The 25207-nt window shown below is 29.0% G+C and overlaps 1 protein-coding gene across 2 annotated transcripts in view; it reads left to right on the top strand.

Moving 5' to 3' along the window:
* Window positions 1-25207, top strand: part of LOC115882458 (probable G-protein coupled receptor CG31760) — a 216307-nt gene that overhangs the window by 161386 nt on the left and 29714 nt on the right. For both annotated transcript variants that reach the window (XM_030900525.1, XM_030900526.1), the window contains exons 5-6: window positions 18739-18939; window positions 20941-21009. In XM_030900525.1, the coding sequence (XP_030756385.1) occupies window positions 18739-18939; window positions 20941-21009 (270 nt within the window). The remainder of the gene's footprint in view (window positions 1-18738; window positions 18940-20940; window positions 21010-25207) is intronic.

Raw genomic sequence — 25207 nt, forward strand, 5'->3', positions numbered from 1 at the left:
GGTACACGAGTTATAAATGCCAAATAGCTTTTATTTATTATTAGGAAACGTGCAAAATTGTTGACAGACATTTTTCTCGTGTCTGAAATGCCGGCAGACAACGCGAAAGAGGCATAGAATGTTGACAAAAGAAAATCATCGCATCCATGCATGTCGGTTGGTGGAATGTCATGTTTATTGTTAATTAATTTAAAAAGCCATATGCAAAAGGGCAGACAAAAAAATCGTTATTGAAATAATAAAAAAATATATTTAAAATATAATCGTATATTATATGGTTTATCTATACTTAAATGGATGAGGCGGCCAGCGTTCCCTGAATAAAGCGCTAGAGTAATATCGCGCTTTTGATAACTGTCTGCAGCTGATTGAGCTACGATATTTTTGTCTGCCCTTTTGCATACGGCTTTCAAAATAAATAAATATGACATTTCACCAATCGGCATGCAAATATGCCATAATTTTTTTCATTCTTCAAATTTCATTTTTAAATAATTTTTAAAATTTAATGCCTCTTTCGCGTTGTCTGTCGGCATTTTAGCGACTAGAAAAATATCTGCCAACAATTTTCCACGTTTCTTAATAATAAATAAAAGCTATTTTAGCAATTATAACTCATGTATCTTATAATATTTTTAGTGTCAAAATTTCACCCTTTCGATTGGCCGCTCCCGCTTTAAGCACCGGGATCGCACTGGCCGACATGACTATTTCATAATGGCTACACAAAAGGATACTTCACACAAAAAATTAGCCATGTAACGATGATAAGGTTTTTTATGTAGCCAGCTCTTAGACTATAAGATATTCTCTAATGAACAAAATGAAGGAAATTAAATTTTTAGATAGGGGATTTTTTAACTCCCTCCCCAGCTAGTGAGCTATCATGAGATTTTTCTGGACTCTCTCCTCCTACTTTAATCTCACGTGGGATCTTTCAAATCTTAATAATTTTTAGAATATAGAATCAAATAACTTTAGCGTCTAAATCTATTTTTTAACATGCATATTAGTAGATTTATTTGTACGTTTTATTCCAATACATTTATTATCTAGCTAAAATCTACACAAAAGACAAACAGTATAGATTCATTGGAGCTAGGTAAACTAGAGAGCAAACGGTAATAATTCTTCGAGCAATATACTGGAAACAGTCAACTTGGACTAATCTGTTACTCGTGGCTGACCATGTAACAAGAATAGATAGTGAAATTGAAACATTGTATGCAATGTTCGCCTGAAGCTCTTGGAACGGCGCTTACCTTACTGTCCCAATTTTGCGACGCAAGCAAGCCCTGTGGCAGGTGCTGTTAATAAATAGTTCAGTTCTATGTCAATAATTAATTAATTACATGTAATATCATGTCTATTAACGAGTTCTTCGCGAAGGAGTTGTTTCTTTTAAAAGAAAAAAGCGTTCAGAAAAAAAAATCATACCAAAAGGACAGAAAATAATGTAGAATCATATTTTCTCTAAACACCCAGTGAAAACTGGTTTCCGTTGGATGATTGTGGGATTTTTCAAAGCATTAAAATACTCACAAAAAGTCAAATTAGCCAATGATTAGATTAATTAATAAAATAAATGAAAAAATATATTAATACAAAATAAATTTCCGAAAGAGTAAAATCTTTATATGCTACTGTTAGATAAAAGAAAATTTATTTGTTTCTCGTTTTCTTTTATCTTAAACTGAAGAGAATTTTCCACTGCCAGGCATTTTAATAAAACCTTTATAAAAGGCTTCAAAACTTTTGTAACTATGCGTGAATTTAAATTAGCAATCGGTGACAACTTTAACTCTTAAATATTTCCCTCATTAAATTTAATGCGAACTACAACAAAATTCTATTCTGAAGTGAGTATTATTTTTAAAGCTAGATTATTTTTATTTTTTAATACCCCATTAGTTTAAGTAATACATGGGTGTCCGAATATTCCGTGGACATATATTTTTATTAATACTGTAAACTGATTCTTATGTACTGTAACGTGCTTTTTAACTAAGCTTTAAGCTTTTATTTTGCGATCTAGAACATTCATTAAAAATAAAATATTTGGATTTTCAGTTAATTTTTGATACCTATTAGTCGTGCCCAAGTTAAAGAAATAATTTATATAAACACTTTTTATTCTAATTATAAGAGAGTTATCGAAAGAAATCCTTTGCTGATTCTGTTTATATTGGGAACAAATCGAAAACAAAACAATAAACAAAATTTAGTCATTTAAAGCGATTTTCTCAGTAAAATCGAACGTTTCCTACACGACACAGGGAATATATCGCCGAAAAGGATTTAAATGTGAAGCTAATATAGGGGAAAATTACTTTACGTCGAAAATATTACTGTTTAAATTCAATTTACGGTCACAATTCCAAGAGCTTTCATTGAAAATATCAAAACAATAGCCTGGCATAATAAATTTTAAATGTATCTAATTTATTTATTGTTTTTATACAGTTTTTAGCTTGCACTGATTTGTTTGTTAAAGCAACGAATTATAACTGAAGACAATGTCTGTCCTTCAATAAATATTTTATCCCCTATAACCCCCATCGTGGTTTTTGATGTTTAAGATGATAAAATAATAATAATTGTGCTCTTAATTTAGACTATAACCAAAACCATAGTTTTCAATTATTAAAACACTGAACATAATGTCAATCTATTTAATGGCATTATTCTAATCTCAACCTACTTATCATAACGTCTTATTTACTTACTGTCATTACTCGCTGACGAGTAATTGACACGCATCAGAAAATAGTTACGCTGGGTGTTTTCTTTCATGAGCTTTTCTATGACTGAAAAGCCCGATACGTGATGCCATCTGTCTTCCGCACTTCGGACATTCAAAAATCTCATTGCTTGGTTGCCTCTTTACTTTTAGGTTGTCGTTGTTAACTGAGTTTACAATTCTTCTTCATTGTGCTCTATTCTACGCTGCTTCCTCCCACTGATTCTGCATGCTTGTCCCTTTTAAGTTTTCGTGGAAAATATCTTTGTACCTTTTGTGTTGTCTACAAGCTCACCGTAAAGATGTCTGTCTTATTTACCAAACTATTGATTAACTTTAAAAAAAAATTACGGTTAAATTGATCGATCTAGACACTATAAAATTATATATCGCTTCTAAAATGCAAGTGGGTATTGAAAATTGCTTGAGTAAACCGCTTTATCTTATAAAGTAATTGAAAAATGTGTTTAATTTACTTATTCTGTAAAAATAAAATCCACCCAGGAAGACTTTTTGTTACTTTTTTTTCTTCGGTGTACTGGTTTAGCGAGTGTGCATGACAGATTAATTTTGAGCATCAAACCTAGAGTTTGTACGTTATGGAAAATTAAAATTGTCATCTCTACACGTTTTCCAGCACAAAGTTGTTATAAGGAAAACTTACCTTGTATATTAAGTTATATTTGCAAGCTCTTGTTTTTAATCTAACAATGAAATTTATGGCGGAAGATATACTATGATTTTTTATGTTTCTCTCCTTTTTTAAGCAATTAAATATTGGCAAAAATCAAAATTAAAGGCCCAGTAAAATATAATTAAAATATAGAAAAAAAATTGGAAAAATTCAGAAAAAAAATGTAAATTGCAAATTATACGGGAGCAACATTTAACCGTATTTTTTCGTAATTTTCTTTTAATTTTTAATTGAAAGTCTCTCCCTGTCCTTATTTATATTAAAATAGCCTTTGGATACCCTCCTAAGGAGCGCAGGGAAAGTGCCCCTCTAATACCCTTAAACATTATAATTATGTTTATTACGTGGCTAAATGCCATAGCGAAGGAGAAACAACCTAAAGAACGTATCTTCAGACCCAATTTATTCTTCAAAGATTTTTTAAATCAAGTAAATGTTCTCCATTTCAGAGTTTTATTTATTTTCAAATCTTGTTTTAAACATAATATCATTTTACCTATATTGTAAATATATTATATTTCGAAAATAATTAAGCAGATGTCTGAAGAAAAGCAGTAATACGAAATGAGAACGGAAAATACCCTTTTCAAAGTTTTAATGCCAGTTAAAGTATATCCATACCAGCATCATTTATCATTTGACGATAAGCTCATCACTGACTAACTTTTCCTCCTTTAAATATATTTTATTGTTATTTCCATTGTTATATTGTTATTTTTATACTAAATAAAAGATACTCATCTCCAAATCTTTTTATGGAAGACATCATTTTCTTTTAATTGCTTTGCGGCTTTCGTTTTTCTGATGTTCTTTTTTCACGCTCTTCTAAGCCTTCTTATTTTTCTTTTCGATTTAAGAATCTATTAAAATAGTTATTTGGAAAAGAGATACAATGATATTATTAAGGAAGAATATCAAATATATCAAAATTAAACCTTTTAAGGACACCACAGACGCTCAGTTTTATAGCTCAGACTACCTGTGCAAACCTGGCTTGTACAGGTATCACATCATCATCATCATCATTTAACTACATAGAGTCATGTCATGTTTACGGGATATAAACAATACAGATCATTGTGACTGGAATAAAAAATTGGCAGCTTATGAATACTTCATACAGTAGAAATATCAAAGAAGATTGATTCGGAAGTAAATAGGGAATCAATTGTTAAAATAATTAGTAATTTAAGAAGTTCTTCTAGAAAAAAAATAATTTAGCGTAAAACTGCACAGTTAAAAACTGCATAAACTGGCCTGCACAGTCCGCCAGAGGGTTCATACGTCGCGTCGGTTATGTTAACTCAATTTTTTCAAATTGTTTGAACTTGAAATTGTTGAATACATATATCTAACTTATTTTATTTTAATATTGCAAATATCGCACACTATTTTGATCATTGAGGATTTTTGTTATTTCAGCTAAAAAAATCTTAATGGAGTTTTTTTCCGGCTTCTCTCATCTAGACATTATTTAATAAATGACATACAAAAAGCGGGTAATAAAATAAATGGCATTGAGTTAATTCGCGCAAAGCTTTCACTTAAGGGCCGATTCTGTCTTTATATTCAAGCAGAAAGGTATACTTAATCTAACCCCGGATGGATAGATTAAGCAACATTTTTTGCCCTTATTCCTCCTATATACAGACATAAAAAATAATTATTTTTCAAATTAGTATTTTAGTCTGTATTACTTTTACTACAATAAAAAAATCTACAACTAATAAAATGACTTTCATAATTAATAAAATTATGAAAAAAAAGTATTAATAACAATTGTAAAAAATATAGAAACGCGAAATTTCGAAAAATGCAATCCCCAATTAAAATTTTAAATCGATAAGATTTTCTATTTTGTCTTTCTTTGCAATATTTTCGATATTTCAATTTTCCAGCAACAATACAATGCCAGACCATATATAACACTGCAGTTATTAGAAAATTTTCCATGGCCAGCAAGGTCACCAGACTTATGGCCTATTGAACTAGTCTGGGTATAATACTTAGCAAGCTGAGTCGGCTGCAATATCTTATACTGGGTGTACATCGTCCACGTGACGAGGCAAAGTTAGCCTGGGAGAAATTACCTCAGGAATATAATCGATCATCTGATTCGCAGCATGCCACGAAGAGTTACAGAATGTCAAAACTTACCTGGAAGTGCAACTAATTATTCAATTCTTAAGGATTCCTTTCATTAAATTTGTTTGAAATTGTTATCAATTATTATTCAGATTTATCCCAACTACTTTCAAAAATATTAATAAAATATATTTACATTTACTAGGTATTATTTGTCCCACTCGCAATAAATCAACTATAAATGTTCTCTACCTCTATACAGCGGTTTATAAATAAAAAACAGATAACGTTATAGTATGCTAAGCATTTACTGTAGAATTGAAAAGAGTGGTTTAGTTAAAAAAATGTTTATACAATGTAGTGTTTGGATAACACAAAAGTTTTAATATTCATTTCGATATCGATTGCATAAGAATTAAAAAATTTAAACAAAACCGATATATTTTTGTTTGGAAAGACTATTTACAGAAAAAATAATAAAAGTAAATAAGATGAATTAAAACGATAATAGTTTCCTCAATAATGCACATCAATTATCAACATGAAAAAATATGTTTCCTTGATAAATGTTTAATTTTTTTTATATATTTAAAATATATATCTTAAGCTGCAAAATTTTAAATTTATTGAGGATTATACTACTATGCCAAATCTACCAAAAGAAAAGAAAAAAAAGACATTTCGCGAGGATGTGGAGATTAATTAGAAAAAAAACCTTATTTAATGTGAGTTTTATGTGTAGCATAGCATAAAATAGTTGTTAAACTTTAAAGACGGTCTTTTTAACTGTAGGTGGATATAAAAACTTTTGATATATTAACTTCGTAGTTGTAGCGACAGGAATTACACTTGAAATATTAGATTTCTGTAACGATAAAATAAACGAAAGAAATATATTTTAAGAATCAAATAATATTGGTTTGCTAGTCAATTTAACAATGTATTCAGATCGGAAAGTCATCACATTTTTTTGTCTAAAAGAAAGTCCAATCTACTACATTTTAAAAATATTTCTTACGTTATTACACCTGTGTCTCAAACACTATAGACGGTTTATGATTTTGACGTAAGAGTGTAAATAGAAATCAAAAGCTTGTCAGCTATGTATCAAAAAAGGTAGGTTCTTATTTTAAAAAATAGGTAGTAGAAGTGGGCATTATTACCTTGTATGTAACGAATATATATAAACTTATTAATATATACCCCAAGCTAAATCATCATTATCTACTGTAAATCTGTTAGATAAATGTAAATCTATTGTTATATATATTTTAGTGCTCAATGTTTAGTAAAAAACTAGAATAAGAATATCACAGTTTTCTACATAAAACTTGAAATAATCTTGACGCCAAAGTCGTTTGCATGCAACTGATTCGTATTCGGACACAATATCCAAACTCGTGATGGAATTTCTTTTAACTATTACTATTACCATTGCAGATTGGACCTCTATTCCTGATACGTATTGTAATTTGTTGTTTACAAGCCGTGCTATCCTGCAATCTACGTTAATGTTATCCAAATCAAAAGCGGTATTAGGTCACGACCGTTTACATTATAAGCTAGTTACAATATGTGGGACGTTAACACTTGATACTGGATTAAAAACGTTAGCTTTACGCATGTTGCTGATTAAACGTTCCATTCAAGAGAACATATAGAGTCTCAATAATTAAGTGGTGATGAGAACACATTTCTCCTTAACTATTCGATGTAGGAAAATATCTAGAAAAAAAGTCCTAAAATTGATTTTTATACATGATTATTTTTATTTAAAAATTACTCAAAGGATTGAAAAATATAGTAAACTACGCACGTATAGAGCAGTTGATTATACTGTAGTTGATCACTCCGTACCGAAATAATGATTTTACCTAAAACGGGACTTAATTAGTGACAATATCTCACCAAATTCCAACTTTTTAGTGTTATAACCGTTTTTAAAAACTAATATTGCAAATGCTGTCTATATATCTTTGTGGCGGGTTCAATAACTAATTACCGAAACTAGAGCAATAGGAGGGGGAGAAAGAACTGGATGGAATTGAACCATCATTTCTGTTCATATTATCTTTACATTTATTTAATTTGACGCTCTCATATGCATTTAATTGCCTGTAATTTAAGACTTCTTTGATTAATTTTAAATCAGTAACATCTATACAATGATGTTTATTAAAAATATGTTGAGCACGGCAAGATTTATCCTCTCTATCATATCTTATCTGAGCCATATATTCCTTAAATTTAATTAATAATAATCTTCTAGGTTGCCCAACATATTTTTGATTACAATCTTTGCATGAAATTTCATAAATACCCGACCTTTCCGGTGGAGGTGTTTTATCTTTAAAATAAATTAATGCCTAAGCGTAATATTTGTAATTTATTATTAGCGCTATACGCAAGTTTATAATTGACATTCTTGAAAATTCTTGTTAAACCATGGAATCACTCTCTCTTAAACGGTATTGAAATATAGTTTGACGTATATTTTTTCTATATAGTTTAATATAAAAAAAATCATCATTTTAAGTTTAAGTATATTCTACATACTCGTAAGTCATTTACATACACTATAAAATTAACAATAAGCTGGAAAGTTCGATAGTATTGTTTTAAAAGTGGATTTTTATTTTAAAATGAGGAAACATTATGTTGGTATCGTAATCTGATTTAGAATAAGCCTTGCGTTCTATGTTAAAAACTTTAAACTTTAAAAAACACTTAACCTTGCAAACTATAATATTGACAAAGCTAATGTAAAATAAGGTTTGTAAGATATATTACACTTAGTAAGACACTATGAACTATCTTTTAATGACAACGGAAGTAAAACTTTTTACCAAATATTATTAAAACCGCAGAAAGTAAATTGTATTGCAAATTAGTGCAAAACTCCGATTACATTGATGTTGATTGCTCAAATTTCTAGTGCATAATAACAACTCTAAACCGCACCATTATATGAACAAAATAGCGAAAACCAAACAAATAATTTTTAATTTAACATTTTTTAATTTAAATTCAGACAAAAAGTCTCATTTGTCTTCATGTTCAAGCAAATTTTGAGAACTGCTACTATAAATAATTTTATAAATGAATTTTTCATTACCAAAGTTTATCTAAATTTATAAAACATATTTGTAACCATACATGCATTAAATAACATATATAAAAACTAATTTAGAAGCATAACATATAGATATCAAGACAAACAAAAATCAATTATCTTTATTTGATCGAATAAAAACAATGCTTTAATGGAATATCAAAAAAAAATCTTGTAATTATGGCCGCTGAATATCTATCATCACTTTATACCAATTTTGATACTTTGAATGTTTTATTTTTAAATCTTGAATAAACAATGCAGGGTGTTCCATTTTCTTATGTTTTATAGGGTAATGGATTGCCTTGTATATTATTTTTTATTTTATTTGTCTTGTTATGATCTTTCAATCAAACATCAAAAGATAGAATAATATATACTTATATTTATAAATATGGTAAAAAAATCGCCCTGTATTTTAGGAACCAAGAAAGCTATGACAAATCTGTCTGTAGTATCTTTAGTTTTATAACAAAAAAGTACTGCAGTGATGTGAAATCTCTACTCATAAACGAGAAACCCCATAAAACACACGAAAATGGGACACCCTGTACAAAACCAAATGTATTATAGAAATTGGTATATTTCTAACATCTTGTAATTTTTTTTTAATTTTAAAGTATTTTAATTCAAAAAAATTATGTTATAAAAAAATTAAATAAATATTTTTATTTCAATTTTCTTGATGAAAGAGACTTAGAACAAAAGGGAACGCCATTTTATATTAATTTTACTTTCTCATATTCTGACCTGACTCTTTTTTATTCTAAACCTGATATTTTTCCTCTGCGAAAAATATTAAAGTTCCCTCGCAAAAAAAGTGGAAAATGTGTTAAACGAGAATCCGCGCATTCATACAATTTTAATTAATTTGACGGAAATAGAGTTAAAATTTTACAAGCGTAAATAATTAGACACATATGTGTGCGTACCCGTATAAATAGTATTTTTGATATATTAATTTTACTGCAAACTTTTATATATAATTTCGCATTTATAGAAAATTATAAGTAAACAAAATTTTATTTGACCCTTGACTGGATTAAATATATTTTATTACTCCCAATAAACTGTACAGGGTTGTTCACCACATACGACACGGAGTATTTTAGCTAAACGATTAGATTTTTACAAATTGTAAGTTTTGGGTTCGCTAAAGGACTATTAGAGCTACAATTTAAAAATAGTTTTACAGAATACAGAGTGTCCCAAATAAAGGTAATTTATCACTAAACCCATGGAATATTGACATTTTAGCTTATTTTTAAAGATGTAACAAATTTTCAAAGGATATAGATACTAATATTGTCGACATAGTTCGCTTATTTAATTAAAAAATAAAAAAAACTTTTATTAAAAAATATTTAAGAGGACCAATTAATATGATCCCAGTATTCAAACTATATTAATTGACTGTTTATGTTGATTAATAATAATTACTCCAAATACTAAAAAAACTGAATTTTGTGTATGTATTAGACAGTGTGGTAAAAAGTAACGCCTTATAAATTTTATTTGATTTTTTGACGAATGCTTATTTGTAAAAACAGAGAGGTTTATTTTCATAACTTATTATTATATTGATTTCTGAGCCAAATCCACATTTATTTAGAATGCTTCATTAATTAAAACAATTTAAAAGTATATAATTGACTTATTTTTGGTATTTTGGTCGGAAATAATGGTGGTATATTTAATTGGTATACTCTTTCACAAAGATTTAAATAGTTTTTTTTTGTATGCCAAGTGGGGTTACAATATTTGCCACCTGTACATTTTGTACATATATGGTGCTAAAAAAATTTGAAATGTCAATATTCCATGGGTATAGTGATAAATGAGGTCTAAATTATAAGAAAATGCATTTTCTACGAAAACTTGAAGAGATGGGTAAAAAATGGTATAATACAATTTGATAGACAATTTAACATTGTGCATCTGATTCACGTAAAATATATAGGGTGTTCCATTTAAATTAAACAAGTTATTGCCGTTTAAAGCTAGTAATTATTTAATATAAATTTTTGGACACTCTGTATAAGGTAGTAAAATTTTTATTATTGCAACACAATATCTGATCAATAAATAATCTTCAGTAAATATTTAGTATTAAAAACTTTGACACCCTTGGAGAAATAAAGCCTTAAAATTTTTACTGCAATATCATAAAATTGAAAATATTTCAAAAATGGTAAGGTTTAACTGTAATAAACCTTAATCAAATTTACCTTTATTTCAATCGTAGAATCCAAAAATAGACTAATATACAGGGTGTTCCATTTAAAAAAATAGAATTATAATATTTTTTACTTATTTGGGACGCTCTGTATCTTGTAAAAATATTTTTAAATGGTAGCTCTAATAGTCCTTCAACGAACTTAAAACTTACAATTTGTAAAAATCTAATCGTTTAGCTGCAATACTCCGTGTCGTATGTGGTGAACAACCCTGTATATTATTCTCTTGTATATTTATTACTCCCAATAAACTATATATTCTTCTATGCATTTCTTCTTTTCTTTCATCTTTCTTTCTTCTTTTTCTTTTCTTATCTTACCTATTTTAATCGGTAGAATACGTTGTCGAAATTTTCCGAAAACAATTTGGGTCACTCTGTAGAGACACGATATTAGGTGAATCATTTAGTCATTTAAGAGGTTAATATAATCTTATTTGAATAATTTTTAATAAAAGTACAAAGCTAATAGTAATTTGTTATTATGACATGCTAATAGACAAAGATTTAAAGAAACGTTTTTTATTTAGGGCCAAACATACTTTAATAATTTCAACATTTTTCTAAAGCTGTAAAAATATAAGAGGATTTAGTCATTATTCGGTTCTTACAAGAACATACTCGCATTCTCTTACGAAGCTTTAGAATTTTAGTTTCAGTTTGAAAAGTGAGGTTTATTACAGGATAAAATGCTTTTGTTGTCCCAAGATTGTTTGCCATAAGAGACAATATTTTTAAAACAGGTTTCTTAAAATTGTTTATAATCCGCCTTTAAAAGCACGTAACGTATATTAAAGCGCCTCCCTTATTTCATGCGTGACTGAGAGCACAGAAAATAAAACAATTTTGTTTGTTTAAGAATTTTATTATCAGATATATCTTACATTAAAAACGCGATAAAATATTACCAGTAAATCGTTTTGAAATACCGGTAATATATGTATATGTTACGGTTAAGGTCCGATGTCATGTTAATGTTGACATTACCCGGTTAATCTTGAGAATAACACACAACAAAACAACCAAAAACATAACCTAACCCAAACATTAACATGTTAATGTCGACATTAGCCGGACATCGGATTTTAACCGTAACATATACAGGGTGGTCCGAACTGTATTCCGGAAACTTCGGTAGCATATTCTGCCGAAGAAAATAAGTAAAAAAGGTCGTATAAATTATGTCCTTAAATGCTTAGTTTCGAAGATACAGGATGTAGAAGTTTCATTTTTATTTCGATGTTTTCGTTCCACTATAACGAATACAATAGTATACAGTATTTCCGAAGACAATTGGAAATACTGGAACTTAATTCGTTTGTCCAGACGAACCCGACAATGGCTCTCACAAAGACTCAGTGGCGAAATTAAGAATTCCATCCTATTCCCAATTGACTTTGAAAAAACTATAACTAGTTCAGCGCCATCTCAAAGTTCAAGATAAAATATTCGAACACAAACGCTATTGATATTAATGAATTCGTTAATTCTAACTCATTCTCTAAAAACGACAAAGTTCAGTTAATACTCTGGTTCCTTCAACATTGACAAAAACTATCGTTGACTAAGAAAAAGCTGTTCGAGGAAATGTTTAAAAATATATTTTTTTTTATTTTTATAAAGGTAGCTTTGATATATTTTTTTTGCTAATTCTGATATGAAAATACCGGTAAATATCGGTTCACCGTTAATTCCATGTTTTGAAACCGGTAATAGATAACCGGTAAATTGAAAACCTACTGAGAATAATAATAGCTATAAAAAGGAATAAAATTAGAAATATTAGAAAACTTGGTAACCTTGTATTAAAAAACAAACTCAATGTATTGCCTCCTTATAGACTCGCTTGTAGATAACAGAAATGATAAATCAAATTTAAAAAAGTTTTACTAGCTCATTTTCACATTTAAGCGAAATTGGCCCAATGGCAAATTTCCTACCCGCGATAGGATCGAAGTTGCTTTTCCAAAAACAAAGTTATTTTTCCCATTCGGAAAATCTACGTTTCAATTAAAAAATCATTCGACCTACAAGTTTTTACAATTGTAAATTTCAATTGCGCTTTGTTGAATTTTGATGCCCGGCTTTGCAAACTCTAATGCCCTTCTCAGGCAATTAATTATTCAATGTTTGAATCTAGATTACAAAAGGTTTTATATGTTGGAAGTTGTTTTCAAGAGTTGATATTAAAATATTTTGAGCCATTTACTACCATTTCTGATTTCAACAATTAAAGAAGTAACTCAATATTCACCCTTTTTAGATATTCAATAGTAGACGTGAAGTACTGTATGATCGAAAAAAAATTGGCGCCGGGAGGCACGTATAGCCGACCATACTAAAATATGTAAATAAAAAGTTGGTAGGCAGTTCTTTTAGTTTCAAAGTATAGAAACTTTTCCAATTTTTTTTATCTCAAAAACTGCGACTTTGACTGATTTTGATGTTATTACAAATTTTGTTGCAAATATTATTCCTAATCTTAAATTGAAAACCGCGTTTCGCTAGCTACTGTAATTTTGGAGTCACGATTTTTTTAAATTTTTAACCCCCTCCCATACCCCCTTACCAACCACCCACCTCACCAAAAATTAATGGCCTGATTTTGTGGTGCCACAGTATTTCTGTGCCAAATTTGGTTAAAATCGGTTTAGCGGTTTTTGAGTTATCGTGTTACAGACGGACAGACGGACAGACAGACAGACACCATGAAAATATTTTGTATTTAGGTCATTTTTGACCCAAATAACTCATTTTGAGTGATCATTGATTGCCATTCACTGGGTTTTTAACGCTGTTTTTTTTTTCGATCGCATGGTATTAATTAGAAACAAATTCTGCAAACTTAAATGATGGGACAAAATTAATATTAACAATTGTCTAAAAACTTTAGGGAAGTATTGAAATATTAATAGACCATTTTTTTTAAAAGGAACATAAATTTATAATGTTGTATAAGAGAAAATGAAATAAATTCTAATTATACTTGGATCTTCTGACATTTTTGAGTTGGAGCAAAAATGCTTTATAACAGATTGTAGCTTTGTTGTTTACAAAACCACTAGGGGCCTTTGACAGCTTTACAGTCACCGTGAAATCAGATCAAAAAGGTTTAATACATGTTGCAGATAAATCGTCATTTGTTTGCTACGTTCCGAGAATTTCCAAAAAAAAATACTTCTATTAACTAACCAATCGATGCAATTTATTATTGCAATTAGTTTTATAAATACAAAAATATAAAAAAAATCAACTGCGAAGAGTGTTTTAATCAATTTTAAATTAGAAAAAGTAAAATTAAACTCTTGCTGAAAATGCTTGCTTGAAAAAGAAAAATAATCATTCAGTGTGATGGCCGCCAATATTGAAAAATACGAAATAGTCTGCCAAATTGATTCAAAAACTACGTGTTTGAACATACAAGTTTTTTGTATATATTTTCTTTCTTTTCAAGTTTAAAACCAAATATCCATCCGATACAGTTCTAACTCGACAAATAACTCATAGTATAATAAAAAAAACTTTACGATTTATATGTCATAAACATTTTAACTGGTTTTCATATACCCACTGCAAAATTGACAAACTAAATAAATGATCACTTTGTGGAATTCTATCAGCAAAAGTGAGTCGAAGAAAAAATCTTGCGTAATACTGTCATTTACAGTTATGAGGTTTTTTGGTTAAATTTATTTTATGCGGTATATATCTTCAAAACGTCAAAATAAACATATCACAAAATCCGAATAAATCTGAGATCAATATTTACTAGCTGAGCCGAAAAGACATATCGAATTCACTGGTTCTCCAAATAATAAAATGTCGAAAAGCATTTTAGAAGGTCGCGATTGACATGAAAAATGTTCTCGTTCCATTTAATAGTAACTTAATTATAAAATATTATTAAAAAATATGTCTTAGACATATAAAAAAATTTCATTCAAATATTTTTAAAGTGTATAGAATAAGAAAATAATGGAAGTTTTAACCATATTTTTAAATTATATATTAATATACAGTGTGAGTCTTCAATAAGTGCAAATATTTTCAGGGCTGGTAGATCTCGATAAAAGAGTTATATATTATCTTTCCTGCTTTTCAAATTAGTCCAAAGTAATTAAGTTATTCATGTTTGAAAGTTTACAATAAAATAGATTTATTTAAAAAAAATTGAGTTACCGAAAAGTTTTCTAAGATATACAGGAAAATCTAAAAGAAAATACAAAACTTTCAGCATATTATTTTGCGAAAAAGATCATAATTGTCGTGTTCCTGGGGTCGAAATATACCACCCCTAAAAATATTTGCACTTACTTAAGACTCACCCTGTACAATTAAAAAAGTAACAAAAATAAAAGGCTATAGTATATTTTCTTTGTGCTTGTTGTCACTTGTGTCGAATCTAATATTCTACAATCTAAAATATATTTGATCAGGTAATGTTAGGGTACTCCATATTGCACCACTGAGCTAATTGCTCTTTACATAAGGTCTCTAAGCGTTGTATGAATATTTATAGATGATATTGACAGATATTATGTAGTTTATTGGGATTGTAAACAGAATAGAGATGCCTATTGGAATAAAGCTTAATTTTAACTTTTGCCCTTAACCCAGAAATGTCTATTTTTATGGCTTTCCTATGCGTGCCCTTGCCCTCAAATTTGCGTGTATGCATGCAGATGTTTAAATTACCTCCGCTCAGAAGCAGTGTGCAATTTAATTATGCTATCGATAAATATATTGAAGCGTTTTACAGTGTGTCACATTTTTGTATGTTTTGCAGGGCTTCTTGTGTATGGGTAGAGCTACAAAGATGCGGATTTCACATCAGTATACTACTTTTTTTTAACATGCTACACATCTGGATTAGGTAGAACAAATCTGGATTTGTCTTAACCCTCTCAGTTCCTAAAGCACAGGGCGAAATTAAAAATGTTGCATTTTTCAGTTTATAACCCAATCCAACACCCTTCGTATCTCGGTTATCTTATAACTTATCGAGAAGGTAAAAACTGAGTCCCATAGCGTTTTTTACTTAGAATTCAGTGAAATAACTAGATTTTTCATTTTTAGTGGGATATTTAAAAACATTAATAACTCTGATTGACAGCGTGTTGTCTAAAAGCTGTACAAGTTTATTTTCATTGCAACGAAAACCCCCATAAACCACACGAAAATGGGCCACCCTGTACATATGATGTAAATAGTTTTGTTATTAATCTTTAATAGATTAATAGATTTAGGAAGTGGTTTCTTTAAGTACAGAGCACTATAATTCCTTTTTGTTTTTAGCATCAATTATTTAAAGAAAAAAATCATATTACAGGAATATCAAATAGTAAGCTATTTTCGAAAACACTTTGAACAAATATCTTTCTGGATTTTCATAATAACACCACTAGGTGACTAAAGTGTATCCAACAACTCAGAGAAAATTTCGACAGAACACATCCAAGGCATGGCACAATTTAATTGTGAATTAAAATGACATGTTTTTGTAATTTCTTCTTTTGGAAACTTAAGTCCTGTGTATTGTGAATAGAAAGTGTAGTCCTATTTGCTTCCAAAAATTATCTGTGTCGTATGATAAACGCTGCTTTGTAATACTGTAATTTAATATGTTTGTAATTATCTGTTTTCGAAATTTAAAACTGGTGTATTGAATTGCATTGAAAGTTTCTCTCAGCCCATTGGTTAAACTACTGTAGTTAATTGTCGCTTATCTAATAAAATTAATAATCCTCAACTGATTCCGGCTCATCCCAGCTTTCTAATAATTAATGATGCAGTCGAAAACAGATTTCGGTAAAGTTCTGAATGAAAAGGAAGCGAGTGCTTATCAAAATGGGTGTTGATTGGCAGATCAATACACATTCTTGTTGAAAAAAAAACAGACCAAAAGAATGCTCTTTGGTTTATAGAAAGGAAATTTCCTGTAATAGGCTGACAAAATAAATATTAAATTTATACCAAAAGAATTTAATTTTTAACAATTGACAATTGCGCATCATAAATCAAAAAGTTATGACAATAACAAACAAAGATAAATGTATTTCTTTAAGCTATTTTAGCTGCGCATTAAAGTATAAAATTATATTGAATAAATAAAATTTCAGGGTAATAAATAACTATTCATTATGGTGGGTAGTTATCAATTAACAGCAGCAAACAAGATAAAATGTGCAAGGAAGTAAAGTTCCATTTGCAGCTAAAACAGCTGAATTTAAGCCTTCTATAAGATAAACGACCATTGTCAGATGCTTAAAATAAAACTTGGAAATCGTATGTCGATAAAAGTGCTAAGTAATAATTGCCTGGAATAGAAAGATATATTCTTAATGAGTCTTATCATAGTGTTGAACATATGTAAGATGGCTAGTTTATTTTTTTTAGTTAGACTAAAAAGTTTTCCACATAACCAACGAAGGATATGAAATAGACAGAATTTATATTAGGGGAATGTAGCTGAGTGTAATGGTTTGATGTAAAATGTTAATTTTTATCTCATTTTTTTTGTTTGGCAATAAATAAATACCAATTTCGCGATTTATGATATGGCTATTACAAATACAATAATCACTTCCTTTTGAGAGTCCCTACTGCGGGGACCTGGTGATTTTCCCACTGCGGGCACCATTCACTTGATTTTAATAAATGACAATATATCGATACAACAGACACTATTCAGTGGGGAAAAAAATAAAAGTAGGTAAATTCGTTTCACTTTTTATTTAATTTGTTCCATTTTAAAGCAAGCATTGATTGTTTTATTGCTTACATTAGGGCTCATAGTTCCGGATCTGCGTTTCATCACGTCAACGTTGCAATTGACGCAGTTTACATTCCTACTGCCAACTCGACCGTTGTATTTTTTTTGCTAGGGCTGATTTATTACAGAAATCGTTGGTAAATTTGTCAGATCCATACACTTGGTATTTGAATTGCAAAAACAAATTATTTTATTGCCAAATTGATTAACAAGTCAAAACAAAATTTTTATTGTCATGAAAATCTTCGATTCTTATGTAAAACCACATTTTTTCAGCATTATTTGTTATGATAATATTTACACGTTAGAGAGATAAAATATGACTTTTAAGTTAGTAGAATCTTCTCATCAGTTGATTTTTTTTTGGAAAATCTATATATTTTCCGGAAACCGCAAGCCCTTGATGAATTTTAATTTTTTTAAGTCTTTTTTATATTAGAGAAAAATTAAAGCAATTAACTTTAAGATGTTTATACACTGCTAAACTAAAAAGAAATCCTAACATAATAAAAATATACATTATCTTTATAATAAAAGTTTAATTTATATATACCCAATTAAATAAGCCTCTCTCCATTCCAATAGCATTATTAATCAGTAATGGGAATGAATACTATAATAACGTATATTACAGTAATATTCTATAATATTATACTTAACAAAATTAAAATTAATTGCACTGGATGCTATTCTAATAATTAATATTAATTATTAAAACACTCACATTTAAATTACATTAGCTAATTTTGAGTAAATTAAAAACAAATAGAAATGTGCAAAACTATTGAATAATAGCAAAAATCTTTCTAAAATATATCCTACTTTAATCATTTAACAGTTTTAAATTAAAGACTTAACTTTAAGTCTATAATATACAGAGTGTAAATTAAGTGCGAAAAAAATTCTAGAGATTATTTATTCAAAAAATAAATGGGAATTTTGACTACTATATCAGATACAAAATTGCTTATGCCGGGTGAGCCAAAATCACAATATGCATTCTAAAATGAATGAAGATTGCTTTTAGATTTTAAGTGTTTTTGAAACAGCAAGTCTCTATATAGATATTATTCTTATTTTTCTTTTCTTTTGTTTTTAGGGACAGGAAAATCTTTATGCGGATAACAACACGTTCAAGTGTCTGCCATGTTCGGAAGGGTGCGAGTCATGTACAGATGGTCGTCCTTGTGTTGTAACCTTAAACTGGATGATGAGAACTTCAATTCTGGCATTGTCCTGCGTAATTGCTTGCTGTTTACCCGTAATACTCTTTTTTACGTGGAAATGGCAACATATGAAGGTAACTATAATCACATTCTTTGTATAAAAAGTAGTATATCTACTAGTTACTTATTTACCGAAGTTTTTTTTAATATTAATCATCTATATTTACGCACAGCATTTTTCTTTTGTAAATGTCTTCTAATATGTTATAGCTTTGAAAGTATTAGATAAATTTCTTATAGAGAAAAAGAATTTATAGAAGATCGGAAATAGAAGAAGAAATAAACGGAATTATTGTTAACTTGTGTGAATTATATTTACAACTCGGTTTTGAAATATTACACCTTAGTACTTCTCAAAATAAATCAAGCAATTTAAAGAAATAGTAGTACTCGGGTTTTCTTTTAATAGTTTGTACACGGCAGGATCTAGATATTAAGAGCTGGGTTGTATAAAACCATAATTTGAACTTCGAGCTCTAGGTAACAGCCAATTTTCTTCCAACTTTCACATATTTATTGGACATCTGTGCAAGTTTTTTTCTTTATTACTCGTACCTCTCTTGTTTCTTAATGTTTCCTTGCAAATTTTCACGTAACACTTACGTTATTACTAAAAGAAGTTTGTTGTAGGCCTACAAAGTGTCGAATGTTTATATTTTGATTTACATATGAATATAAAATCTAAAAATATGTCATGAAGATAACTATATTTTTATTCTCAGTAGTTTGCTAATTATCGTTTTAAAAGTTAAGCAAAGCAGACATAAAAGTTTTTTTATATATTTAAGTAGGATGAACCTTAATACAGCAAAACTGTCCCAGAGTTTCACATTATAAATTAATGACAATTATGCAACTCCCCCTTAAATCTTACCTTTCAAATTTTACAAACTTCCCCTGCCTTATATTGAACATGTAAAGTTAATTCAAGTTAGTTAAATAGACGTGATTTTCAAACCTACGCTCACTCGAGACGCGAGACGTTAAAGTATCATTATCTTATTGCTTTCTTGGCGATATCTTCCGAAGTCTAAACAACTACTTGCAGTATTAAGATTTCCTATCACTACTAAGTGCCTTAGCACGTTTTATCGCAATATGTCAATCAGAGATGTAAGAAAACAGTCGTTAACACAGTACCATACATAAAGCCCGTATCAGTGATTTTGCTAATTAACATATATGATATATTTTATTAATTTTATCTCTTCATTTCTTGTTTTAATACATACATAATAACTTTTAGTGTTTTTTGTCTAATTACCAGATTTATTAAATTCAAAATTTATCTTAATAACTTATAATGTGACTTTCATATACAAATAGGTTATGTTTAAATTGAGATTCTTATAAAATTAAATCATTATGCTTCTGACGACATAATAAAATGTAACGCATCTGCTTAAGTAGAGTATTAATTAGTTTTGTATATAGTTTGATCAATTGCAGCCCTAAATCAAACTTTGTTTTAGCTCACAATTCTATAATGTATAATAGCTCGTTTTCGTTACTAACGAACCACCTGTATAACACAATTAACATAGTCTCTTATGTGCTTTACCTTCTTAATATAAATATTTAACAAGGCTAATTTCCATCAGACATTTTAGATTCAAAACGTTTTATGTTGCCTTGCATTCATCGGCTGCATTACTTTAACGCCCGTCATTAGGGCTTTTAATAATTTAAGTACCCATTGAAGCAAATTTGTATTATTGGTTTATGTAATTGCATAGTCAGTAACACCCTTGACTTTGACAAATCATACAGGGACCCAAAGGGATATTATTATGCATTTGGAAAATATAATATAATTTTAATATAATAAACTTGCAATAATGCATTAATACAAAAGCACTGGTTAAGAGAAATCTAAAAAATTAAATATAAAATTATTAATTAAAAAAAATTTTAGAAACAAGCTATTAATCCATCAGTTTATATATATATATATATATATATATATATATATATATATATATATATATATATATATATATATATATATATATATGTATTTTTCTATATAAATATAGAAAGAATTCAATTTAATAATAAAATATTTTTTTTTTCAGGTTGTGAAAGCTGCTAGTCCACTGCTGCTGGGTGTCATAGCTTTGGGGGCATTTTTTATGTACGGCACCGTGAGTATTAACTGTTACAATAAGGTAAAGGCATTAATCAGTCGCAACCCTTGTTTCACTGGCTTTTGTAAAATTAAATATGTTTTCACCTGCTTGCCACTAGGTTATATTTTACACGCAATATATATTGTTTGCATTTGTTTGAACAGAGATAGACAATTCGTGTCAAAAGCATTGTTTTACAAAAAAAGTGTGAGAGATGTTAATAATAAAAAATCTCTTAAGTAGCTATTTAATGTAGTTCTTGGCTCTCGAATATTCCTTCTAATTTACATTCCACATGGACAAATACATAAAAAGTCGAATCAAGTGTTGTGGTTTCATAAATTTTCTAACAAACTGAAATAATAAGCCATAAAAAGTCTCCTGGCACTCTCTATCTTTTACAGTTGGCAGCCCCATGCTATCTGTCTAAAATATTCAATGCTTAAATCCGAACCTGGCTATGAAAAAGCCAATCTCCATTTTTGTCGGTTTGGAGATATAAACATTCTCGAATTCCCTCAACGGAATATTAACTGCATTAAAGAAACTCTTCTTAAAACAAGAATTATTACTTTGTACATCATAAAAACACCTTAAGATTGTTTAAACATATTTATATTTTAGAAAACTTTTTTTTATAATTAGGTAAATATATAATACCTTCAAAAATTTTTATTTTTGTTGTTAACGTTTAAATTAAAATTAAATGTCTCTGATCTTTATAAATGAAGATGTTAAAAAACACGTGCTAATGGAAAAGTTTAATTAACTGTAGAAAAGTATACAGTTCATTTATTAGATTCGTTAAATAAATAAGAAGAAATGCTTTCAATTTAATAAACAACACTGGAATACAAAAGGCAGACGCTTTAATTACTCAGTTAGAGATAAAGTATTTTTTATATCTATATTTAATTCATATTCAATCATCCACCCAAACAATGCCGTGGGTTATCGCTACTTAACAACCTAATTATATCAAAATATATAAAAAAAAATATCGCAAATGGCTTAAAATTAATTAGATTAACCGTATTATTGAGAGAAATATATTAAAAAAGTATTCACCTTAGTTTTAGAGACCTAAAAACATTAATTAATTCTAAAATAAAATAAGTGCAACATAAAAAACTAATATAAATTCCAGTCGTCAAAAACAAGTCTAATCGGTTACAAAAAATAATCTTTTAATTATATGTCTCCAAAATTATAGAAAACTATATAAAATAAAGTAAATATCACACATTAAAAAGAAACTACCATCCCGTAATACTAAGTCTGGAAATAGAGTTTCAAATAAATATTTCCATGTTCCAAACTTTCTCCAATCAGTAATGATTTATCTAGAAGGAAGTAATTTCGCCAAGAATATAATTTATATAGATTCACGAATTAGTCTCCTGGTGTTAGATAGCATGGAATCTCAAAATATTCATGCAAATGAGTTCTAACCCTTTCAGTTACAATATACCTCCAAAGTTGGATCGATTAAACATCGGAGAGCAAATCGAGAACAATTATCGATTCAAATTTCTCAATGCATCAAATATATTTGCAAATACTTGTGAAGTTACGATTCTCATTTTGATAAATAGACAGTTCGTAAAATGATTTAATTTCAAGTTTGGTAAAAGGTCTTTTGGAAAACAGCTCAGAATTAGTATTTTGTTAATAATAGTATATTAATTCTGAGCTTATTAATAATGATTTATTGATTTATTAATACTTTATAATTATTTAGTATCTTAATACAATACAACTATTATTTTTTTAGAAATTACACTGACGAGTACTGATAACACAGCAGAGTAGCAAATTTTCATTTTCTATTAAATTAATATATACAGAATAAAATACATATCTTTAACTAAAATTTAAACAGCACCGCTTTTTTAGGAGTTACAATTACACATACATAATTTTAAAGAATAATCTTTTTTCTATATTTTCGTTGTAGAATGTAGAATGTCTGGGAGGAAGGTTAATCACCGCGAACTTACGGACCTATTGTGTCCCCTTTTCTTGAGTTATAACCAGTTATAACTCATCATACAGTCTCGGGGCTTTGACAAAAGCCAGTATTTGAGACGGTTTTACAGAGGTTAGTTCTCTATTTCCAATATCAGTAGTACCAAACTTCATGGCACGAATGATTGTCGTCTCGGCACACTCAGTCATGTGGTGTTTCCCCATTTTCCCCACAGAATCTGCATTCGCCGTTGTTTCTTAGGTTCAATCTACTGGTTGAGGAGACAGTATCCAGGTAAAAACCTCGTGACAAAACAAAGATTCTTCTTACTTAAATCAAGAAAAATCTTGATTTTTCTCGGTCGTAAGTTCTGAGAAATTTCTTTGAGTGTCTTGACCGTTGGAGGATTCCCATTCCAGGTTACGGATGGAGTCTTCCAGGTTCTTGAGTTCCGCTTTAAGTCGGTTTCCACTTGAGAAGCAGAACGGTTCTGGTCCAGTTAGTGGAGTGTTCGCTCCTTTTCTAGCTAGATCGTTTGCTTTTTCATTGCCTTCTATCCCTTCGTTGGCGGGCACCCAGAGCAGTAGGACTTTATTTTCTTTGCCTAATGTTTTCAGCTTCTCTAGGCATTCTTTAACCAACTTCAAATTGATGGTTACTGGATTTATCGGTAAAAAACAGTTAATAGGCATTGACGGTATCATGTATGTCAGTTTAATAATTATTTAATAGTTTGAAATTGGTTTAATTCTGTCATAATGCAAACGCTCTCCCCAACGTTAACTGAACCAGTTTTTTTATATTTAAGTTAAAGTGTGCTTTCATATTTATATGATTCCAAATAATAATGATTAAAGAATCAGAAATATCAGGAACTGAAAACAATATTTAATGTAACAGCGAGCAACAAGTGTGCAAAAAAGAAGAATTATTAGTGTCTAACTTGAAAGCTAAATTGTTGGGTGATCTATCAAAAAAGAATTTCAAACCATCCAGTATTTAACGCCAAATTAAAAATAAATTGCAAATAATTATATTGCCACGACCGAGTTGTTTTTTATGATTAATCTAAGTGTGCATTGGGATTTATTCGACTCTAGATTATATTGTTTTCAAAATCTCTTTCGCTCCTATTTGCATTTAATTTAATTCGGTAATTTGTTCAAACATTTAACGTATGTGAAATGGGCGTAATTCAATTAAGGATGAAAGATGTATGAGATCGCTCATATCGAGTGTTCTTGTTTTCTAATTATGAAAACGCTCCAGTGTGAACTGCCGGGAATTCGTGAAAATATATATATAGTTGTGTTGCTCGGCGATACGCAAGTACGTTGATAATTTTAATACGTAATCAGCGCTTGTATTATAAATAATTTCCTTCTTGACTAATACCATTACGCCAAAAGCAATGACTCAAAAAATATATTTTTTAGAAAAATTAAATATTTTTTTTTAAAAGACATGCAAAATTCATAATTATATTCCTATGTTTATATTTTACTGAGACAGATAAAAGAAACTCTTAAATATCGTCTATTTATCAACATTCTTGAAGTGAGACTTCTTTACGCGGGATGGGAGTAAAAATTGAAGACAGTGACACACGAAACGCGAGAGAAAAAGTAGTAACGATGGAACGTTACGACGGACGTTGTAACTGGGCCCCTATGTGAGCTAGGGGGCTGAAATTTGGAATGTAAAGAGACCTATCTTTTTATGATATTTTGACGACATTTCATGCACTACGAAACCCCATCATCGATGAGTCAAACCAAAAAATCGTCCGACTTAAATGAAATTTGATGTGTCTAGAATTACGTCTATACGTTCCTCTTTACGTTAAATATTTTAAATATCTCTGTTTCTGAGTATCTTTAAAAAAGGGCCGTTTTTTTTTTCGTTTCAATTTCTATGCTAATAAGAATCTTCGTTTTAAATCAAGAAAAGATATTCTAAATCCTTAAATAATGTCTAGTAACTTAAACTAGCGGTTTTAAATTTATTATGCCACAAATCTTAATATATTTCCGCATTTTTGCTTCTCCGTATTTTACAATACCCAACAGAATTCTAATTTACAAACACTAAATAGAACAAATAAATGTTTGTATTTGAAAATGTCTTTTAATACTTTATTTTTCAACATGTATTTTAAAATTAAGATGAATAATCTTTTGTTTTTTTATATTTTAGCATAAGTTGTTTTGCATTAAGGTGGATTGTATAAAAAACTGTTTCACT

This window comes from Sitophilus oryzae, unplaced genomic scaffold (assembly GCF_002938485.1).
Source record: "Sitophilus oryzae breed Bouriz unplaced genomic scaffold, Soryzae_2.0 scaffold_177_pilon_pilon, whole genome shotgun sequence".
Lineage (NCBI taxonomy): Eukaryota > Metazoa > Arthropoda > Insecta > Coleoptera > Curculionidae > Sitophilus > Sitophilus oryzae.